This window comes from Camelus ferus, chromosome 28, assembly GCF_009834535.1.
Source record: "Camelus ferus isolate YT-003-E chromosome 28, BCGSAC_Cfer_1.0, whole genome shotgun sequence".
NCBI lineage: Eukaryota > Metazoa > Chordata > Mammalia > Artiodactyla > Camelidae > Camelus > Camelus ferus.
Window position 1 is genome coordinate 5,519,785 of NC_045723.1, and position 22,531 is coordinate 5,542,315.

The window sequence follows — 22,531 nt, forward strand, 5'->3', positions numbered from 1 at the left end:
GGCATGCTGCTCCAGCAGACAATGTGTCAGGAGGACATGAGCTGCTTGGGACCAGGGTCTCATTCTCAAAGTGGGGAGGGCACTGAGGCTCAGCTTCCAAGCTTGACAGCCCTCCAGGTGTTCCTGATACATTTCATAGCCAAATCATAGCGTCTGTGGATGCTCCTGGATGTACCTGGGTTCCACACATCCCTCTGGCGCAAGGATGGATCCAAACCAAACTTTCATATGTAAACTACATAATCCCCTTCCGGCCGGTGCTTTTTTGGGTTGACTTACAAGCCTCAGGAAGCCCACCTGATCCCCGGCAGATGAAGGATTTCATACCTTTGTCTCTGAGGGCTGGTGGGATTGGGGTGCACGGGCTGGAGAAAGAGAAGCATAGGTCCTTTCAAACAGCCTGTGGGGAAATTCAAGACCTGGAAGAGAGTAGCTGAATGATAGTCCCAACTTGTACTTCGGTTACCAGAGGGCCCCATCTGCCCAGGCCCAGGCCCAGGCCTTACCTGGGCCCCTCTGTCCCCAGCTGCCCCGTTTGCCAGAACGTTCTCAGAGACAGTGAGGTCCCTGATTGGAGAGAGCAGCCCAGGCCCCTGGCATCCTCCCTGCCCCTCCCAGCCCTACTTTTCCTGGTCCATATCCTGAAGTTCATGGTTTTATGATCTACTTTGAGAGAGGGATGTGAGTTTTCATGATTACTTGTGTAAACAAACAGTCATGCTTATGCAAATAAGAAAAGCAGGCCTTCTGGACTTTCTAGGGAGAAAATAAAACCACTCAGCTTGCTTCCAAGCTGCCGGTTTAGGAGCCAGGATGTGGGTGGGATGTGATGGGAACTGGGAGGAGGCTCGACTGTGGACCCACATCCCTGGACAGGCAACACACCTGTTCTCCAGGTCATCCTCACCCTGGCGTCCAGCTGAACCAGGTGGTTGTGGGTAGTTTAGCAAGACCGTCCTGAGGGGGTAAGGAATGGGGTGGGGAGGAGGTCTGCACAGAAGGCACACTGACTTACCCTTGCCGCTCTGACCAGGACATTGTAGCAGCCACCCATCCCCAACCTGTCCTTCAGACCAGAGATGCTCCCACCTGCCATTGCATCATTTACCTTCCCCACACCTGCTTACTCCAGCCCAAGCTTATGGGATGAGTCACAGCCTAACCCTGTGGTCCGCCTGACACAGACTCCAAGACATCAAGTCAAATTCACAAGCGTTTGCCTCCTACTCTAGCTATGTGGATGGGATCTCCATGAAAGGTGATCAGAGCTGTGGTGTGTTACCTGCTGAAGGTGCAGACAAATTGACTTCCCAGCCCACTGGGAAGACTTCCTACTTCCGGTTGTACTTCTGTGCTTGGTCGAGTAGGGGAGGGCCCTGGCTCTCCTCACTCAAAACATCTGTGCCTCCGCAGCCCCACCCCACCCCAGGTAACCCCTGTGTTCAGTCTAGTCAGTACTCTCCTATGGCTCTCTGCCTTACATGCGCTTAGGAACACATAGGCAGGCATTTTGGACGTGCAATGTTTTTTTCTTTTACGTAAATGGTATCATTCTGTACTTATTGTTCACAGCTTGACTTTTTCTTGCAGTGATTTGCCTGGATCTCTTTCCATTTCAGCGCTCTTTTTCTTTTTGATTTAACCTATTCCGCCCCAAAGGACATTTAGAATGTTCCCAGTTTATTTTGTTAAACTTTTCATAAACAATTCTAAAAGTAAACATCCTTGAACATGTTCCTTTAGGGAAGACACCAAATAGCGGAACTGCTGAGTCATAAGGCACATTGAAAACAAATTAGACACTGTCAATTTTCTCCCTGAAATGGCTGTGCCAGTGTATTCTCACATAGATCATTTAGACTCTGCTCCTCACAAGGTGAGATGCCTTCATATTCTTTCTGGCGTGTCCTCCCTTTTGGGCCTGAGAGAGGTGCGTGGAATTGTATGACTCAACCAAGGAAAGGGGACACTGTCACTGCTGGGGCTCCCAGGGGCACCTCTGCTTTCTTCCCCAGAGCAGCTGCCTGCCTCCCTGGAATCCTCTTACATATTCTGGACGGGCACCTCTTGGATGCCTTCTCATAACAGTCATCCCGTGCTTTGTACTGCAAGTAGGAAAGAGAGAGAGAGAGCTGGGAGAGGGGCTCTGCTGGGTTGTACGGCCTCCGTCCATCCACATACTGTGTCCTTGCTTGGACAGCTGTGGAAAAGGAGGAGGAGAGGGTGTTGGGACGGCCACTGAGGACCGTCACATTTCAACAGCTGTTTCCCCCGAATAAGTCTTTTTTTTTTTTTTTTTTGACAAAAGGCTTTTAAGAAATGATCACCATTTGATTTGAGTAGGTCCCATTTATCTTTCTTTTATGTCAGAGGCAAGGACTGTCAATGACCACATGGAAGAAATTTTTTTTTTTATCATTGAAATTTATTTCGGAATCATTGAACAATCTGATCACACTTCATTCATAAATATTCCCCTTTAAATAATCTGAGCTTATATGTTTTCAGCCTTGGTGAAAGGACTTGATTGAAAGATGGTGCACGAACCCAAATTAAATTGGTCCCATAGATATTGAAGACTAGGGTCTTTCACAGACACTGCTGCTTCTTGGGGCCCCCTTGAATTAAATTAAATAGACTAACCCATTAATAAATAAATAAATAAATAGTTAAGTGATCACTTATCAGAAGCTGGCACAAAGGACAGAGGATTTCTTTGAATCAAGTGCGCCGGGGTTTCCACCCGCCTGGCGCGGAGTGAGTAGAAGAGGTGAGAGAGGGCTGGCTCAGGGGATGGGGTCTGAGGATGGGCGCTGGGAGGAGGGGCTGTTCCTGCCGGCTGATGGGCAGGAGCTCGCCTTAGCATTAACGTAGGGAAGGTGGCTGGGCATTGATTAGACAACAGTGAAGATCAGGCTGCAGCCATGTTCAGACCCGATCCCCCTTCTGCCAGCCCTCGGGTGACTCCACGCATGTGGACTCTCTGGACCCAGCTTTCTTTAGGGAGAGACGATTTCCATGGTGAAGTCAGTTATATCCTGGCCTCCTCTGGACTGTCCTAGGAAGACGGGTCTTTGTTCAGCTGTAGAGGTGCTGATGTACCAGTTGGGATACAGGGCAGACTCAAATTCCACCCTATCCTTGATTTCTGTCTTGTAGAAGACAAATCGCTTTTCCATGTTCCTCCTTGGATAACTTTTGGGGTCCAGTGCCTGCAGCAAAACAGAAATAAAAATATTCGTGAGGGAGGGTCAGAGATACTCTACTCTGGTCTGGACAAGGATGTTCTCCAGGTTGGCTAGAGAGAAAACGGGTCAGCAGGTCACAGACCCAGAGTCGGACTCTGGAGTTACCTTTGTGACCCCAGCCTTCTGTATCGCGACTGGAAGGAGACCTTATCCTTTTCTGAAACTTCGTATTGAATGCTGGGGAGCATAATATGGGCGGGAATGTTTTTAAAAAGTGAAAATGAGTTTAAAGCTTCTAGGAGGACCTAGGTTCCAGGGACTTTTTCTGAATTTGTTTCCCGTGGCTCTGGCTAGAATGACTTCAACTTGGAAATGAAGCTTTTGCTGGGAAAGCTGGAGAGGGGAGGTGTGATTTGGGGAGTGGAGTGGAGATGATGACAGGTGACAGATCCCTTGAATCGATTAAGTTCCCAAAGTGTCATCTGTCAAATGGAGCAGCCCCAGCAATGTACAACCCTTCCAGCGCTAACACTGCAGAATCTGCCGGGTGGTAACCACGGCAGGATGTGAGGACACCCGCACAATGGTTTCATCCTCTGTGGTGGGAGTGAACGTTGCGTGCACTTAACACTGACATTAAATGTATTTACATATATGCAAAATTGTCAAGGAGATCTGCTCCCAGAGTTCTGGGGGGAAGAGGTAGCTGACTTGGAAGTGGGTGATGGCTAGGGGTGCCTCAGAGGAGCCTGAGAAGGTATCCACTTACCTCCAGCTGCAGGGTGGGCTTATCCCCTTTCATCACACAAGACAGGTATAGATTCTTCTCCTTGAGGCCCAAGACCACAGGTATCTTGCTGTTGCTTTCGTCCCCTTGCACAAAGCTCATGCAGAACACCACTGGGGAAAGGAGAAGGGCCTAGTGGTCAGGGACATGGAGCACCGCAGGGTCGGCCCAACCACTGGGCCCCAAGCCCAGGACTCATACAATTTAGCATCCTCTGTGGGAACCCACACCGAGGTTCCTGTGGCCCAACAGACAGGATATCCTGGCTTCTCACAGACAATAGCCAGTTCAGGTGGTTACATCAGATTTTTCCCCAAAGATCTAGAGGCTTCTCAGAGCCTCATCACAGTGACAGTGAAGAATTAGGGGGCTTGGGGAGGGGAAGGGTATATCTCAGTGGTAGAATACATGCCTAGCATGCATGAGGTCCTGGCTTCAATCCCCAGTACCTCCATTAAAAATAAATAAATAAACCTAATTACCTCCCCGCCATCAATAAATAATAAATAAGTAAAATGGAGAAAGAGAAATATAAAAAATAATAATAAAAAAGAATTAGGGGGTATAATTTTTAGAAACTGAGAACAAGAAAGTCGTCTTGTCCCTGTCTGGTGATGTGCCCATCCACAAGAGCCGAGCAATTTAATCAACTTGGAAGTGAGAAAAGAGGTTAAACCGGGCTCCCAAAAGAGATCAGGCATGAATCTGTCTCCAGAACATGCGGCAGCCAAGCAGAGGAACTTGAGAAAGGATGGGCTTAGCTGGGAAAAGGGGATCCAAAGAGAGACACTCATTTTACTCTTCCTCAGTCACAGCTGCCTCACTTGGAGGCCACCAAGGTCATGCTCAAAAACCAGTTCTAAAGAAACAGGATTGTCTTGGCCTGGCTGAGACCAGGAAGCTTTCTCCAAGGTCACCAGCCTTGGGAGAGAACAGGCCGCTCCCTTCAGCTGCCCCCTGGGCTGCACCACACGGTTCAGCCACAGTGGCAAGATTACAGGCAGATTCCCCCAACGAATGGGCTCCCCAGACTCGACACAACTGCCAGTTACAGAAGACAGATATCAGTTCCTGCTTGTCAGTAAGATTTCCCTCTAAGGAACCATCTGGTGTTGGGCGGGAAGGGCGTTAGGGGCCAGAGGGAAGCACTGGGAATGAGGAGGGACACATTATCTCTTCACCATTCTAGTTTCAACCTCAATGACAGGCAGAAGGAACCCACAGGCAGTTGGGTCATGTCTATCAAATGACCCCTTTCTCACAGAAGCACCAACACTGCACTACCGTTAAATAACTTGGCTGGACAGTGGTCCTGGGTGTGCTGGAGTAGTCTAATTTCTCAAAGCCCCATCTCTTGCTCAAAAATGAACGTGCTAAGGGACTCGGTCTGGCGTCATCGCCAGGACCAACATAGAAAGTTTATCTGTCCTTCATTATACATTTTTTTTCACTTCTGTTGATCATTTGCCTGAATGTTCTACTTGGTGGAAAATGTAGAGAATTAGCAAGCCACCAGGAGGCCAAGAAAAGAATCACGACGTCCCCAGTTACCTTCTCGGCTCATATCCTGTGCGAGGAGGTGGAGAGCCTGCAGCACACACGGGCTAGCCAGCACCAGGGACTTCTGCTCTTTGTCCTGGAGTTTGCAGTACAGCGACTGCACGGCCGCGTCGCACACGAAATCATCAGTGCACGTTTCAAAGGTGACAGGCTCTAAAAGGGGGAGCACATAGGTCATTTAGGCAGAAGATTAGAAGGGCAGGCCTGATGATGTGAGGCAGGTTTCTCAGAGGACATCTGAGAACGCACAGCCGAAGTTTGATGATAACGTTGGTGGGGAGGAAGTTGGGGTGGGCCAGAACGCTGGACCTGGCATCCTAAGATGGGGGTTTAAGCTTCAGCTCTGTTGCTTGCTGTGGTCTAGCCATGGAGTGACTTCTGTAAAATGGCAATGACAATAGAACTGGTCCAGCGGGGACATCATGAGACTTGCAGGAGATAATGTACGTGAAAGCACTCTGAGAATGATTGGATGCTTTGTCGATGTGAGTAGCTATCAAGGTCCTATTTCAGGAAGAGTTTCAATAACTAAAAATGAGGCTAAAACTACATCACCAAATTGAACTTTATATAGCGAGGTATAGCGATGTAACTTTTTGGGTACCATTTTGTGCACGTCTATAAATTCTAGAAAAGCTTTCATTCTTAAGATTAATAGCACCATCAGCCAGTTACATCATCATTTCATTAGAGAAGAATTCCTTAAAAAAATCTTAAGTGAACAAATAAATCTGGCAGAAGCCAAAAAAAAGAAAGAATCATTTCAACTAAAAAGATGATTAATTGGGTTTCTAGGCATCTCTGTTTTCATCTCATCTCTAGGCCTTTTACTTTTAAAGGATTTCAGCTTTGGGGGAGTCAGCTGTTGAGATATGGCCTCTGAGAAGGAAATGACCAGAGATTTCGTGTCTGTCCTCAGCTCGCACTCAGTACCTTCTTCAAAGATGAGCGAAAAGATGTTCCTCAGGTCATCATCCTGGAAGTACTGTGAGTAGGGACACTTGCTCAGCTTCTCCATGGCCACGATGACCGACACCACCTGCCTGAAGCTCTTGTTGTAGAGCTGGTGGGAGATCTGCAGCTTGATCCCCTCATCTCCCAGAGAGCCGAGGTCCAGGGGTTGGACGCAGCACTGTGGAGGGACCAAGGAAGTCAGTGCGGTCAGGTGGTTGGACCAGAAAACTCTCATTTTGACGCGAGAGAGGAGGAAGGAGGAGATAACAGAGCTTCTAAATATGCACCTTCATCTCCCTGAAGCCCAGAGAGGTTAAGTGGTTTACCCAGGAGCACGTGGCCAGTTAGACGCAGACCCAAAACCCGAGTGTGGGCTTTCTGATGTCCTATATAGCGTACTTCTAGAATAAATCCCATAGCTACTTAGTCTTTTCTTACACATGCCACACCTAACCATAAACATACACTTTCTTACACTTTTTATCTTTTTGTAAACCTAAGGCACTAACACTATGCATTTAATTTTTCATGGCTATGATGATCATAGTATTTTGGGTACATCTAAGCTCAATCAACAAGTCTTCAATTATTCTATACACTTTTTTTTCAAATGCTGTCTCATAAGCATCCTGCAAATACTTTAAAAGTGGTTAATATTTATGAAATAAATTTATATTTATAATTTATAAATATTTATAAATTTATATTTATAATTTATAAATAATATTTATGAAATAGTTTCCCACTTTTGCCTTTTTCAGAGAAACTATAATTGTATTAAGGCTTCACTGAGGTTGCCCCCAAGGCATGATAATGGTTTAAAAGCTTGAAGGACGGTTAGAGAGACCTCCAACAGCACAGAGGAAAGCTGGAGGGGAGAGGAGTTCCTGCCCAGAGCTGAGGCTCAGGATGAGAGAGAGCCCAGCTGCTGGGAGAGGCAGTGGGAGTGAGGGCTGGACCCAGAAGCTGCGCTCCACCCAGGGCTGGAGGGAACCAGTTATACTGGTTTTAAAGCCTTTAAAGAAATGTACTTTTAACAAGACTGAAGATTGGATTATGAAGCTGGGGGAGGCTGCCATGAAGTAAAAGAGTCAGAGAGAAATGGCTGCCCATGTAGCTGCACGCACTGGGCTGACGGCTGTACCACCTGGGGAAGCTATTGGGCCTCGTACAGAAGAGAAGGGGCAGCTGGAGGTCAGCCTCGCTCCCTGCAAAGATGCGAGTCAGAGAAACACTCCTCTGCTGGGATAAACTTCCCCGCCACTGACAGTAGCTTAGAACTGAAGGTTACAGGATGCCAGAGTCTCCGACAACATTCAGCTCATGGACCTGATTTTTCAGATGAGGCCCAAAGAGGATAAAATGACTTGTCCGAGATCAAACGGCAAGTGAAGGATTGTCTTGCAACCCCCAGCTCGTCTTTTTGTTTACATCATCTGCCCTTGTTGTCATAAACTCCACCCTAGGGAGCCAAAAAAGATTCCACCCTTAAAGAGGCAGATATGTTCGTTCTCAAAGTCATCTCCTCTGGGTCTCAGAGTTCAGCTCAAGTGATTAACGAAGTTTCATCACTTTTAGGGCTGCACACCCCTCCTGAGAGGAGAATCAAATGTGCTTTGAAGCCTTGACTGTCTTCCTACCAGGAGACAGCAGAAAGTATTTCTGCAGTCATTCCCCTCACCCACCGCAAGCGTGGCCACTGTCACACAGCCTCGGTGAGCGACTGTGCTGACTGCGTGGTGGCCAGGCCAGCATGCCATGCGGCCTGTGTCTGTCTCACTGGAAGAGGAGAAAGTCACTGCATCACAAATGCCATAGGAACAAGGTGACCCAGACCCCTTTCCTTGATTCTTTCCCATGTCAGAGCCCCTCCACGTGTTGACAGCTAAGCCCAAGGTCTCACCTTCATCTGTTTGGGGCCATCAGCTTCAAATAACAGGTCATTGTCATTGTCACTGTAATAAAAACAGAGAGATTGCTCAATTATGTCTTGCGGACAAGATTATTTTTCCTTCCCTGCAAACAGTCTTTACTGTTAATAGGAAACTGCAAACAGCACGTTCCTTAAAGCTGCCTGAAGCTGGCAGTTTCCATGGTGACGTGTGTGGAACAGCTGAGGAGGCAGGGCTGGAACCCCGGTGGCTCTCTATTGGATCCTGAGGTCTAACTTGCAGCCCGGTTAAAAATCTGAGCTTTCTTTCTCACTGAAGCCAAATTTTGCCAAGGGAGCCCCTGCATTGTCCACTTGGCGTCTTTTTGTCCTGTTTGCCATCTGCAAGCAGCCCCTGCAGCAATTTCTGGGGCCTGTGGGCCCCAAGGCTGGGCTTGTAGTACGAAATCAGTCTTTAAACCAGGTTACCTTGGAACCCTGCTTGCCACCAAAAGAGGCACTTGGGGGACAAATCTGGTCTCCAAGCACAGATAATATTCCACTCTTGAAAAGGGGAGCCCTGCTCACATGACTGGTTTCAGTCCCCCCACTGACCTGTAGTAAGCCATCATTTCACTGGCGGGTTCAGGTACTGCTGCCATGGCTGCTTCAGACACCTGTGTAAAGAGGAGAAAATGAGCCACCGCTTGCCATGCATGTCCCCACAAGGGCTGCCCTGACACACGTTTCCCTCAGCATCTAGAACACGGCGCGCACGCAAAGAAACAATCTTTGAATGACTGAGCGAATGCATAGAAGAGCCATCCTTTGCATTCAGAGAAAAGCATTTGCTAAACCAAGTTCAAGTCAGGAATGTATTTATTAGGGGATCTGGGGCAGAGGTCTGATACGTAATGATCAGATGTCAGCTGCCAGATAAGCAGTCTAAATTCTTACCCCAATATTTTGCAGATTATAGCAGATTATAATACACCTGGCATTTTTGCAAAAAGCCCAGACCTCAGGTAGAGAGGGAGGGAAGAAGGAGGAGAGAGAGGTAGAGAGAGAGAGAGAGAGAGAGACACTCCCTTAGGACCTAAGTCATAAGGAAGAGTTAACGCGATACCTGATCACTGAAGATTGGCTCGAGAGAAGATTCCTCGCTTGGCTGCTGTGCCTCTAGGAGGTATGCTGTCTGCCAGTTTCTCCCTCACTGTTTTATGGCCTTCAAAAGCAGAAGTGGAGAGCTGAGAAATTTCCCCTTCTGTCAACTGATTTCACAACCAAGTTGAAAAAAAAAGAAAGAAAAGAGGATTGTTGGGAACTTCTGGGAGAGGATAAACTGCAATTACCCTCCAATCCTTGGAAAGGCAAGTGGGAGCAAATTGTGACACATTTTTGCAAATGTGTCATCATGCAAATATACTTGTTTTTTCCCTGAAAACTACTATGCAGATGATGTCAAACCAAAATACTGGGCTTTCCTAGATTAGAAGAATGTTTTAATTTAGGATCTCTGTGACAAAGTGGAGGGCACACAGATACACCCGAACGCTCCCTCCCTCACTCCCTGAAGTTTAGGAATCTTTCCACTTGGAGGTGGATTAAGTGGGCATAATGAAGTGATGGTGGCCCTGCCAGTTCCAAGCCCAGGGTGCTGTTCTCTACCTGGAGGGCTCCAGGCCAGTTACCGGAGCCTCTAGGGAGACCCTTCATCTTGCTAGGATGAGGCAGAGAAAATATTGTGCGGGATGCACAATTGGAGACAAGCTCATCCAACCCAGGCAGGCTGGTATCCTAGCCAATTGCATATGGAGTCTACATCAATGTTTGATGAACAGTGGAACGGGCCTGGATTAAGAACATATTTGAAAAGATTGTGAATAAGTCAAGCTTCATGATCACAATCTCTTTTTAAAGTGCAGAGGTATTTTTTGCCTAAAAGAAATTTTCTGTTAACTCTGAAAAGTAAAAATGTTTTTAAAAGAGGAATATCCAGCTGGGACTCTCCTTTGGTGACTCCAAGAGTTACTTGACTTTGTTTTTTTCCTCTCTAGCTTTATTGAGATGTAATTCACATATAACACTGTGTGAGTTTGAGGTATACAACATGATGATTTGATATACATATATATTGCAAGAAGATTACCGTAAGAGGTTAGTTAACACAGCCGTCACCTTGCATAATTATATATATATATATATGTATGTATGTATGTATGTATTCGGTGGTGAGAACATTGAAGATTGCCTCTCTTACCAACTTTCAACTATATGTTACAGGGAACTTAATAATAGTCACCATGTTGTACATCAGATTCCCAGAACTTACTTATCTTATAACTAAAAGTACGTACCTTTTGACCCACATCTCCGCATTTCCCCATCCCCTTAACCCTGGGCAACCATCATTCTTTTCTCTGTTTATGGATTTTGCTTTTTTTCCTTTTTTAAGATTCCACATATAGGTGAGATCATATAGCATTTGTGATTCCCTGACTTATTTCACTTAGCATAATGCCCTCAAGTTTCATTCAGGTTGTCATGAATTTCAAAGTTTTCTTTTTTTATGTCACACTAAATTATATATATATGTATATTCTTTGTAATATCTGAACTCAGGAAGTGTGATGCCTCCTTTGTTATTCTTAAGATTGCTTTGGCTGTTCAAGATCGTTGGTGGTTCCATACAAATTTTAGAATTGTTTGTTCTATTTCTGTGAAATATGCCATTGGAATTTTGATAGGGATCACATTGAATCTATAGATGGCTTTAAGTAGTATGGACATTTTCACAATATTAGTTATTCCAGTCCCAAACAGGGGATCTCTTCATTTATTTTTGTCTCCAGTTTCTTCTGTCAATGCCTTATAATTTTCAGCATACAGATCTTTCACTTTCTTAGTTAAATTTATTTCTAAGTATTTTATTGTTTTTGATGCTATTGTAGATGAGATTTCTCTTTCCGGGTGTTTTGTTGCTAGTGTTTGGAAATGCACCAGACTTTGTTTAACTCAGACAGTGGCAGAGCACCTGCCTACGGTAGCCCTGGTAGGAGGAATGACCAGGTCGTAAAGGGTGCGTGGAGTCCAGGAACTGTGCTCTCTCTACACCTTTGGGCATACCTATGCTATAGCACTTATTACAGCACTGAGTTGAAACCTTGCTCACTTGCCTGGGTCCCTTAAGGGTCTGTGAACTCTTTTAGAGCTGGGTCTAGCCCAGTATGTGCAAATTCAGGCAGTAAAGGTTTGCAGCCTGAGACAGTGAGCAGGAATTTGACAGTGTTTTCACTCAAATACGCGTGCAGTGACTCTGTGCCAAGGCCTGGGCTTGCTCAGCCTTGTTCGTGGGAGAGAGCTCCTGACTTTTACAGGCAGGAGGGAAAGAGACTCTACTGTGGGCAAGGATAATGCAGTGGACTCACTAACCAGCCTCCTGATTCTTAATTGACTCCCAGTACCTTGATATCAGGAAGGCAGACACAAGAATTCCATCTTCAGTAAGTTGTATGTTCCACCGGGAATCTCCAAGCTACATCCTGCTCAGTGCAGCCATTTCTTAAGTGCTGGGTGAGCAATAGTCAGTTCTCAACTCTAAGCCCTCACGAAATTGGGTGTGTGATTCTGCAGACTCCCCAGAGGCCCTGTCTAGGGAGCCCGGTGGACCTGCCTGCCTCACCTCCACAGGGTGCACTTTGCAAACTAACCCTGGTCCCCAAACCTCATTGAAGGAATGACCACCTTCCTCAGACTCTGTGCAGAGGTCCACGGGACCTGGTGGTCTGGTAGCTCTGTGCGCTCTCCTGACAGAGAACTCAGAGAGACCCTCGGTTGCTGATGCAATTAGAAGCTGAGTGAAGGAGGAGGACAATCAGTGATAGGAAGGAAGGCATGCAAGGGACTCGAGGGTCATTTCTGAGTTAATCCATTCTGTTCCTGGGACTTGAGACTGGGGTCAGGAATGAATCTACTTGTCCATTGTCTAGTATCTAGGGTGTGTGAGCCCTCATTCTTTTGGCTCAAGGGACATTTTTGGAGCCATGGGGCAAAGCTCTTGACGTAGGAGTCTCTGCCATGTCTCATCCTGACCCTGTAGCCTGGACCCCAAATCTGGCAGCATCCTGTCCATCTTAGGAAGTGAAACCTCTTATTGAGTCAAGCAGGTGTGTTGCGCAATGCATGTATCAAACCCCGTCTATCCAAGGAGACCATTCAGGCCACAGCACTTCCTTCCGGTTCCTAATAAGCAGAAAACATCTCACTACAGAGAAAGTTGCACTGAGGGCAGGTCTGGAAGAGTGACGACAGTGGAGGTGGAGATGCAGACCAGGGAAATGGACCAAGCAGAAGTGGGGAGCTGGCAATGCCAGAATGTCACAGGGAGCTCCACTCTAGCTTTTGGGGAATTCTTCAGCGACTGAGTCAGCACAGCCTTTCTCAGCCACAAGTTGCCCTCTACCCTGGTAGGTCATTCCTCTGAGATGGGAGACTGGCATTGATTCAGAGCAGCCAGAGCCTTGGTACCATTTTATGCCTGATCATGGGTTTCTCACCTCTCTTATCAAGGTTGGCCTCACCCAAATGGTCTTCGATCATTTTGAACAAGAAGATAAGCAAAATAATCACGAGTTAGTTCTTACATCATCATGAGAAATGTAGGAATGTCTGCTCTCTGCCCTGGGTCATTCCTTCCTTGTTCATTTACTCCCTTGCTCACCGTTCCTACCATTTTCCTCAAGACCCATCTCATCCTTGGCTTTGATGTCCTAACATTGCTCATATGAGTCTGTCATTTTCCTTCCATTGTTTATTTCCATGGGTCTTGCTGGCATCTGAAAGTGTAAAGGATGTCTTGTGTCGTTAACACCTGTCTCCATGGACACCTCACTTCTTTTCTTCCTGCTTTCGGGATGATTTCGGATTGGATGGTCTAATTTTTAGTTTTGAGTCCTCTGCTCTTCCTCTTACAGCATTATTTCAGTTGGGTCTGCCCCCCACCCCCTTGGACCCAGGTGCTCAGAGAGGGGACACAGACTCCAGAAATGCTGTGGTCTCTCCCCTGGTCTAGAACAGGGAGGGCTTAGATGTACAAGCAGGCGGCTGGCTCTGGTGAGGTAACTGGTCTCCAGTGGCCTCTCCCTGTTGGCTGAGTTATTATTCCAGCTCTGAGAGGCCAATGAAGACTTGTACTTCCTTTGGATCCAACTGTAAAAGTCCTGGGTTGGGGGGGAGGTGGCCTTTTTCCTCTGTATCTTTTCTCACACATAATGGATATAGGAGAGTGGGCTACAAACACAGGATTCTGATACAACTTATACCAGGGGTCTGGAAACATTATCTATAAAGAGCCAGTTAGCAAATATTTTAAACTTTGTTGCCACTACTCAACTCTGCCCTTGTCGTGAGAACGTAGTCATAGTTAATATGTAAACAGATGGGCTTAACGGGGTATGTCCTGCAGACTTTAGGATGCGAGTCCCTTTCGTATACCATTGTATTATGCCATTCTTCTTGGATATAAATTTAGAAACTACTTTTTACTTAAAAAAAAAAAAGCGGTCCTTGCTCATACAACTCAACATCAAAAATAAAACAACAACAAAAAACTAACCCGACTGGGCAGAAAATCTGAATAGGCATTTTTCCAAAGAGGAAATGCAGATGTTCAACAGGCACATGAAAACATGCTCAGTGTTGCTAATCATCAGGGGAATGCAAATCAAAACCACAATGAGATATCACCCACACTTGTCAGAATGGTATCATCAAAAGAACATAAATAACGAATGTTGGCTAGGATGTGAAGAAAAGGGAATCCTTGTACACCGTTGGTCGGAATGTAAATCAGTGTAGCCGCTATGGAAAACAGTACAGAGATTTCTCAGAAAACTAAAAATAGAACTACCATATGAGCCAGCAATTCCACTTTTGGGTATATATCCAAAAAAAAAAAAAAAAAAAGACACTAATTCGAAAAGATACATGCACCCCAATGGTCATAGCAGCATTATTTACAATAGCCAAGATATGGAAGCAACCTAAGTGTCCATCAACAGATGACTGGATAAAGAAGATGTGGTATATGAATATATGATAGACTACTACTTAAGAAAGAAGGAACAAAATTTTGCCATTTGTGTTAGGTGAAATGTCAGACAGAGAAAGACAAATACTACATGATATTACTTGTATGTGGAATCTTAAAAATACAACGAAGTAGTGAATATAACAAAGAAGAAGCAGACTCACAGATATAGAGGAGAAACTAGTGGTTACCAGCAGGGAGAGGGAAGGGAGGAGGGGCAATTTAGGGGGAGGTGATTAAAAGGTACAAACTATTATGTATAAATAAGCTACCAGGATATATTGCACAACACAGGGAATATAGCCAATATTTTATAACAACCAAAAATGGAGTATAACCTTTAAAAATTGTGAATCACTATATCTTATGCCCATAACATATAATATTGTACATCAACTATAACTCAGTAAGAAAAAGTCAATGTGAAAAACAAGTTAAAAATAAAAAAGCTGTCCTTTATTGAGCACCTACTAAATGCCAGGCACTTTTTTCTCATCATCTTATTTAGTCGTCACATAAACTTTCAGGTAGATAGTATTGACCCATTTCACCTATGTGGAAACTGAGACCAATAGAGGTAATGTATCTATGACCACACAACTCGTAAATGTTGGAACCATGACTCAAATATTGGTTCACCAAACCCACACCAGATGCTTTTTCATCTTTTTTTTTTTTTTTTTTTTTTTGGTTACAAACATTTATTGCCCGCCTCTTGTGTTTCCAAAGTGCCCAGCTGTAAACTCCTTTCTCAGTGATCCGGTTGTATTCGGAACGATGTTTAGACAGATCGTGTATCTGCCCCTAAGTGTTTCCATATTGTCCTCTTAGGATTAGGGTGAACTCCATTCCCTTGTCCTCCGTCCTCTTCCCACCTGGCTGTGACATATTATGTGAGTTTGCTTCTTTCTCCTTCTTTCAGGGTGACACGGGGACTTTCCAGCTGGGTTCTGAGTTCTCGCTTCCCTTTTCTGACTTTCTTCCTTATTCCTCTTCATTTTCTCACCTGCTCCTGGCAGCTGTTTGCGTGATTTCCTCTGTCCCTTCCTTTTCCCTTAAGACTTTGTTATAGCTGTCAAAACAGTCCCTTTAGGGTTTCTGCCCCTGGAATCTTAGGCTTTGTTTTTATTTTTAATAATTTTTTAAATTGAAGTATAGTTAGTTACAATGTGTCAGTTTCTGGTTTGGGAGTTTAAGCTAACAAACTTTTAAATGCAATATGTCCTAGCCTCTATCTTGACAAACTTTTCTTCATAATGACGACATCAAAAAATATGTGTAAAGTTAACACATACAAACAAAACTAGGTTAAACATCAGATAGCAAATTACCATTGAGCATGTCTAAATTGATGGGCCAGAAATATCTGGATTAGTAATAAAGATATATATTGCATACATTATTTATATTCATCCATAAAACTTACTTTTCTTACCATCACTTTATTAGGCTTTGTTTTTTAAATGTTGCTTAAAAATGCTTTTCTCCTAAAACTGATGATAAAACACTTCTCTCCTTAACTGTGTCTCCTTGTGTCTGTGTTCTATTCGCTGATTGTTACACAACTGAAGGTGATTTGGCCATTTCCTTCCAGGGCTTAGTTAATTTCACTTCTTCTCTCACTTCCTCCTTGTTGGCTGGAACTGAGTTTTCTCTTTTCTGGGAGAGGAAGTGCTCAGCAAGGTCACTCGGGAATTGCTGGATGCATCGGTAAAGTCTAGGATCTCCTCTAATTACTGAATGAGAACATCTGATTGTGTAAAGGTGTTATAAAAATTCTGCCGAAAATTTAATATGATGGATATAGTCCAGAACTCATTGACCTCTGACTTGGGGTTTCTTTCTCTTCCTGACATCAGAGGGTTAAAAAAAATCTTCCAATATTTCATAAAGAACCAATGAAGCTGTCGCACAGGGTCCACTTTTCAAAACAGGTTTTTACAAGGAAGGATGTTTTATATGATAGTTCGAGAAATGATCTATCACAGTTAACAGATGATGCACACAGCAGAAAATTACATTCGAACTAGTTGTCATTTAAAAAATATCCTTCTTAGGCTTTTTGTTAGTATACATGCCCATCTTCAAAGTTTCAAATAATACCAAAGCATTTGGAGTAAAAAGAGGAAGCCCCTGCTCCTCCTTCCCCACTCTTCTCTCACTGGATAAGCCACTCGACCAAAAAGCATCCCAGTCACTCCCACCCAAGGTCTCACCCGTCCATTGATTCATGACCCACCATCAGTTCTGGGAAAGGGTCTTTTTTGACTCCTTCCTAAATGCCTGGGATCTGTAGATTTCTCTTCATCCTCATGCTTCGTTGTGTAAGCCTTCCTCCTTTCTCACCTAGGTTACTTCAGTCATGTCCTAATTGGTTCACTGGCTGCCATGGCAACACCTTCCATCCATTCTCCACACACCAGCCACAGAGACCTCCCCATAAAGCAAACCTGGTGATCAGACCTTTGCTCAGATCCCATCCTTGGCTGCCCAGCCCCTTTGCGGATGGTTGCCGGCTCCTGAACATGGCAAGCTGGTCCCACCACAGAGTCCTCTGCTCTCTTCTCTAACCCACACACGGCCCTTCCACGCAACTTGCAGTCCCTTGAATGTGATCATCTTTCTGTGATTTTGCACCAGCGGTTCTTTTGGCCTGGAACCTCCTTCTCCTTTTTGTGGTTTGGCCAACTCCTAGGGCCTCGAGGCTCAGCTCACGCTTTGCCTGCCCCACGTCAAGCCCCTCCCCAAGCTGGGTGGTGGGTGCCCTCCTCTCTGCCGTGTGCCCCTAACACCCTCTGCAGACCTCCTTCACGGTGTTGTATTTGCTTGTCTCCCTTACTATTAATACCTGTTGCAGGCCTGGGATCCCAGCACTTGTGGCCATGCCTGGCACATGACAGGGCTCCACAAAAGAGTGTTGACCCAATGAACGGAAGCCGGGAGTGATCATGCCACACCACCCTCACGGCGTTCATCCTGAGCTAGCTTCCTCTGATAGGAAGGTGCTTCCTTAGGTAAGAATATCTTTGCATCAAAAGCAGAGACTCACCAGAAACAAACGTGTGTGTGTGTGTGTGTGTTTGTGCACAGAGGAAGGGGAACAAAACCACACACAGCATGGTCGCCATCCTTGAGAGTTTTTGCAAATGTCCACAGTCTGAGCTGGAATGTGGCAAGCCCGTGGCAGACGTGTAACCTCCACGGAGGAGTCTTCTGCCCTTTCCTCTACCCACCCGGGCACGTGAGAGGGAGCCGCCCTCTGGCTCTCTGTGAACTGGGAATGCGCTGGGCTGCACGCTGGGCTGCTCCTTGGAGACTGTGAGCTCTGGTGGGAAGGGCTGTCTGCTGCGGGGCAGAGTGGAGGAGCGGAGGGCGTCAGGGAAGGCATGGGGAGAGGGTCTCCTTCCTCTGCACAAGGAACTATCAGGAAGAACAGGGCAACCTGGTGTCCACAATGGTGGCCATTGTCACCTCCTGGCTTGGGACCCTGAGGGGAATGGAGAGGCACCATCAGACATCCTGGGGAGAGGGCGGGCTGGGGCAGGAGGAGGGCCCTGCTGGGCACAGGGAGAATCTTCTTTCTCTGGGAGCCCTCGTGGCAGCCTGGGCCAGGCCTCTGAGCCTCGGACCTGCCTGGAGCCCCCTGGGGGGTGGGCTGGGGGAAGAGCAAGCACTTCCTGTCCTGCCTAGAGACTCAGGGAGGAGGCAGGGATTGTGGACTTGGCAGAAGCCTTCCCTCCTCCTCAGACCTTCAGAAGAGCTTTGCTGAAGGCCGGAAGGTGGCCTCAGAGACTTAGGGGAGGGCAATGCCCCCGCTCCAGGGCCGATGTGGCAGAAGCAGTTGGGGTCATCGTGTACCCAGCAGAGCAGCCACGTCAAGAAGGGTCCCCAAGAACCACTTCGGCACGTGGGATATTCTGGGCTGAAGGCAGTCGAGACTCAGCTGATCAGGAAAAGCCTTTTACCTCTCCCTTAATGACCTAAAGGAATTTAGAAAGGGGACCTCTATCAGAAGGTGAGCTCTTCCCAGAAACAACTTTTTAACTGAAAGATTTATCCACATGGCAGGGCAAACATGACTTATCTGCCTTGTCCCCTTGGAAGCCCCAGGCCCCTCTCCCATCCCTTAGCTCAGGGCTGCATAGAACCTTGATTGCCCGACTGCCTTTGAGTCTCATATTTTTACTTTATTTATGTATGAAATTAAATGAGATTTTTTTCTCCTGTTAATCTGTCTTATGTAAATTTAATTATTAGATTAAAAAAAAAAAACGACAAGGGAAGAAGAGAAAAAAATTTCCACCCTTATAGAGTTCTCACCACTGGACTGTCCCCCTGTCCAGGAACCCAACTGTCACTTCCCTGTCCCTGAAAGCCTTCCAGAGCCGGGCATCTGGAAGGTATTGTACTGCGCAGAGGGAGGCATAAAGAACTGGGAGTTGGGACCGTGCATCAAGACATGATATGATGAGGGATGACCGTGTGTGACTGTGAGTCACGGGAGGGCCTGAGTGCCTGGGTGGCTTGCCCTAGGCTAGTCCAGGCGGCTGATATCGTCCAGCCAGGGGCCTGTCCACGTCTATGGGTGCAGGGTGCTTGAGATCTGGGGAGCACAGGTCCACAGCCGTGCTTGGGGTGCACCCTCAGTGCCCCTCTTTTGGGGAGAGGCTTCTGCCATTTCTGTGGATTTGGGGTAGAAGTCTGTGACCTCAGCACGCCCCACTGCAATGTTGTGGGTTAGGGGGTGGGGTCTCCATCGCCAGGGCCCTCCCACAGCCCAAACTTGCTGGCACTTTCCACCCCTCGGCTTTTATCTCTCAGCCCTCCTCCTTCCTCCTGCCCACCACCCCCAGCTCACAAACCTCTGCTGATCCTTGACCACGTCAGTCTCGCCCCTAACTGAGGGCAACCTGGTTTATCCTTTTCTCGTTAAGATCTCCCAGTGCCCCCAGCTCTCACCCCGCCTCTCCACTTCCAGCCACTCTGTGGCACGTTACTCCTACGGTTTTCTTCTCAATGTCTGCAGCGACCTCTTCTCTGCCATCTATTGATGATCGAAGCAGGCTGTGTTCCTCTCCTGTCCCCAGACCAGGAAGCGTGATGGACAATTGTCCATCAGTTGGAAACTGATCAGACGAGTCACCCCTGCAATCCCTGGTTGCTGGCTCTTGCTGGCTCCTGTGTTAGCTTTCATTCTTTGTTCTCCAAAGGATGCGGGCCCTAGAGACATTCAGTTCAGGGCCTTTGGGTGGGCGACTTGTGTCCCTGGGTCCTGCCCGGAACGTTGTGCTGCCCTGGCTGACCTGGCAAGTTTCCCTGCCCTCTCTCACTTCCGCATGGGAGTTCCTTTTGAAATTGCTTGTTCAGTCCGGAGAGTGACCTTCGCCCAACAGGGTCCTACTCCACAGGGGCTTAAGGAACCCAGGCCTCCTGCTCAGACATCTCTGACTAAGCTCCTCAGGTCAGTCTGTGGCCGAGGGACCAGCCTGGCCCAGGGTCCAGCTGCAGATCCGGCAGGTCACAGACTCCCACGCAAATGCCCAACTTCCGGCTCGACTTCCTCCCACCCACGCTGGGTGATGAGATGGAGAGAGAGCGGGGCCTACACCGTGCCCCTGGGGAACCCCAGGACCCCGAAATCCCAGCATCAGTTGGGGGCCACGCTCTTCAGACCGTTCCTGACACCAGGAGTTGGCCCCGCTTGCTGTCCTTTAACAAATGGCTTTGTTGACAAGGGGACCAGCCTAGTGTGAGTGGAGATGTGGGGAGAAGGGAGTAAGTTCTCAACGTTTTCTCCCGCCCTACAGCAGCCTTGCTGACTGAGCGCACATTGTTCGATTGTCGGACCACTTAGCTCTTGCATCACCCTGCGGGGAGCAGCTGGTCTGGGAACTCCAGCAGGTTCCTTACCTCCCTCTCTCCAGAGGCTGATTTCCTAGGAGACGTTATTTTAAAGTATCCAGAGTAAAGAGGATTCAGGCTCACTGTCACAGGGCAGGGAGATTTGCTCTTACTTCTTTTAAGTTCTAGTCAAGAGGGAAAAAAATCCTACAAACAAGCAAACAAACTCGTCACATCAATAAACAGAACAGAACTGTTCAACTTACTCTCCCCCAGGTGACAAGCCTCCTTGTTGGTACGCAGGGAGCTGCTTTGAGCGTGACTATTTTTTTTTTTAATTTTTAAATTTATTTTTATTATTTATTATTATGATTTTTTGCAGGAGGAGGTAATTAATTTTATTTATTTAGGTAGTTTTTTGATGGAGGTACTGGGGGTTGAACCCAGGACCTCATGCCTGCTAAGCATGTGCTCTCCCACTTGAGCTATACCCTCCCCCTAGAGTGTGACTATTTGGGAACCCATCTGACCCTCCCCATCAATCTGTAAGCTCCTAGGAGGCCTTGACAAAGTTGTCCATCCTTCTTTCTCTTGTGACACCTTGCTTAGGGTAAGCACTCAACAGATGGGCCGAACTATCACTGAATAAGGGATTCCAGAAGGCACTCGGTGGGTGAGTTGGAAAGACCAAAGAGGGGATTAGTGAAGTTTAGCCCTTCTAACCGTGTCCCTGGAAGTCACTCCCTTCCTGATGAGACTTCCCTTCCTAATGTTCCCACTGTGGTCTTTGAATCTCTGATGGTAGAGATGATCCAACAGGGATCGCTGGCTGTGAGTGAGTATGTGTGTGTTAAGACTGGGAAGTGTTAACTGGCAACACTGACTCCTACTGAGCTCGCTCGGCCTGGGGCTGCAGTGAACATGGGGAATCCTGCTCCCCCGTGTGCGCGGCTGCTCCTTTGTCTCCTTGGTTCCCTGAGGCCTTTGACCAAATGGAACCTCCAGTGGGTTCACCGCACAGGGGCTTCCTGAGTTTCCCAGCATCCTCCACAACTTAGCATCCTTCCTTCCCAAAGGGTATCATTACCTTCCAATATAGTATTTTCAGCACTGCTGGGAATACAAAGATGAATTAATCATGGTCCCTCTCTTCAGGGAACTTATCTTGAATGCAAGGAGTTAATTCTCCATGTGGAGTAGGTGCTCCTTGGGTCACCCCCAAGGCACCTCCTGGAAAGGCTCCATTTCGGCAATCATGCGCACAGGTTTCCTCCTCTCTGACCACAGCCTTCCTGCTTTCTCACTCCCATACTCTCAAAACACCAATTATTCACCCTTATCAGGACACCCTCCCTCTAACAGCCCTGCAACGTTGCTTCCTTATCCGTCCGGTTTCATTTCTATGTGCCATCTTTTCAACCATTTTCTTGCTGGTCTCAGCGGGCTTTCCCTTTTTCTTCCCCAGCGCTCACTAGACGAAACCCCAGGCCTGGCTGTATTCATAGTCTGCTTCCTCTGAATCTCCAGCCGGGCTGCTAGGGGCTGTTGGAGAAAACCATCTAGCCTTACAGATGGCTGTCGCCTGGATGCCTGGGTGCCGCCACCCACTGGGCTGTCACACTGCCCAGCAGTCCCATGAGGCTTCCCTAGGTGTCTGTCAACAACAATTTCAAATTCTCCCCACTGACCTCAAATCCTGACCCCACCACTCTCACGGTCAGTGTTTGAAACTAGACCCCGTCGTAGGAGACCTCCCTGAGCATCTCCCACCACGCTTCCAACTTGCAGCCCCGCTGCCCCACCATTCCCTTGTTGCTGGGGTGGTAGGGGGGTTTCCTTGCACCCAGGCCCTGAACCTCCTGACTCACTGCCATGCAATAAAAAGTGTATCTGATCTTTGTCCCAGGCTTCTGGCAGGGAGCTTTGAAACCCATGGAGTCTCTTCACTGGCTCGTGGCAGATCACCTAGGTAGCTTCATACCAGAGCCTGGTTGCCAGAAGGACCACCTAGGTGGTCAGAGGGTTGGGGCTTCCTCCTGGCCTCCTGGGAGGGGAGGGGGGCTGAAGACTGTGTTCAAGCATGTAGCCAATGATTTAATGTGTCATAGGTACGTAATAAAATCCCCAAAACTCTGGACACTGGTGCTTGGAGGAGCTTCCTGGTCAGTGCACACAGTGACGTCGTGGGCTGGTGATGCAGCCTGAGTCCCCGGGAGGGCCGTGGAAGCTCAGTAATCCCTCCT

At 47.2% G+C, this 22,531-nt stretch overlaps 2 protein-coding genes across 4 annotated transcripts in view; one reads left to right on the forward strand and one right to left on the reverse strand.

The window, feature by feature from the left end:
* Window positions 1-22,531, forward strand: part of IL37 (interleukin 37) — a 108,667-nt gene that overhangs the window by 50,211 nt on the left and 35,925 nt on the right. The window contains exon 3 of one of the 3 annotated variants that reach the window (XM_032469528.1): window positions 17,305-17,461. The exons of the other annotated variants lie outside the window; for them this stretch is intronic. The gene's annotated coding sequence lies outside the window, so the exon portion shown is untranslated. The remainder of the gene's footprint in view (window positions 1-17,304; window positions 17,462-22,531) is intronic. 3 annotated transcript variants of the gene reach the window in all.
* IL1B (interleukin 1 beta) lies at window positions 2,404-9,600 on the reverse strand. The gene is made up of 7 exons (XM_006183589.3): window positions 9,486-9,600; window positions 8,975-9,036; window positions 8,393-8,444; window positions 6,469-6,667; window positions 5,527-5,688; window positions 3,958-4,088; window positions 2,404-3,212 (listed from the first exon to the last, which is right to left on the reverse strand). Exons 2-7 carry the CDS (start codon window positions 9,019-9,021, stop codon window positions 3,000-3,002), a joined length of 804 nt encoding a protein of 267 aa, XP_006183651.1. The 5' UTR covers window positions 9,022-9,036; window positions 9,486-9,600; the 3' UTR covers window positions 2,404-2,999.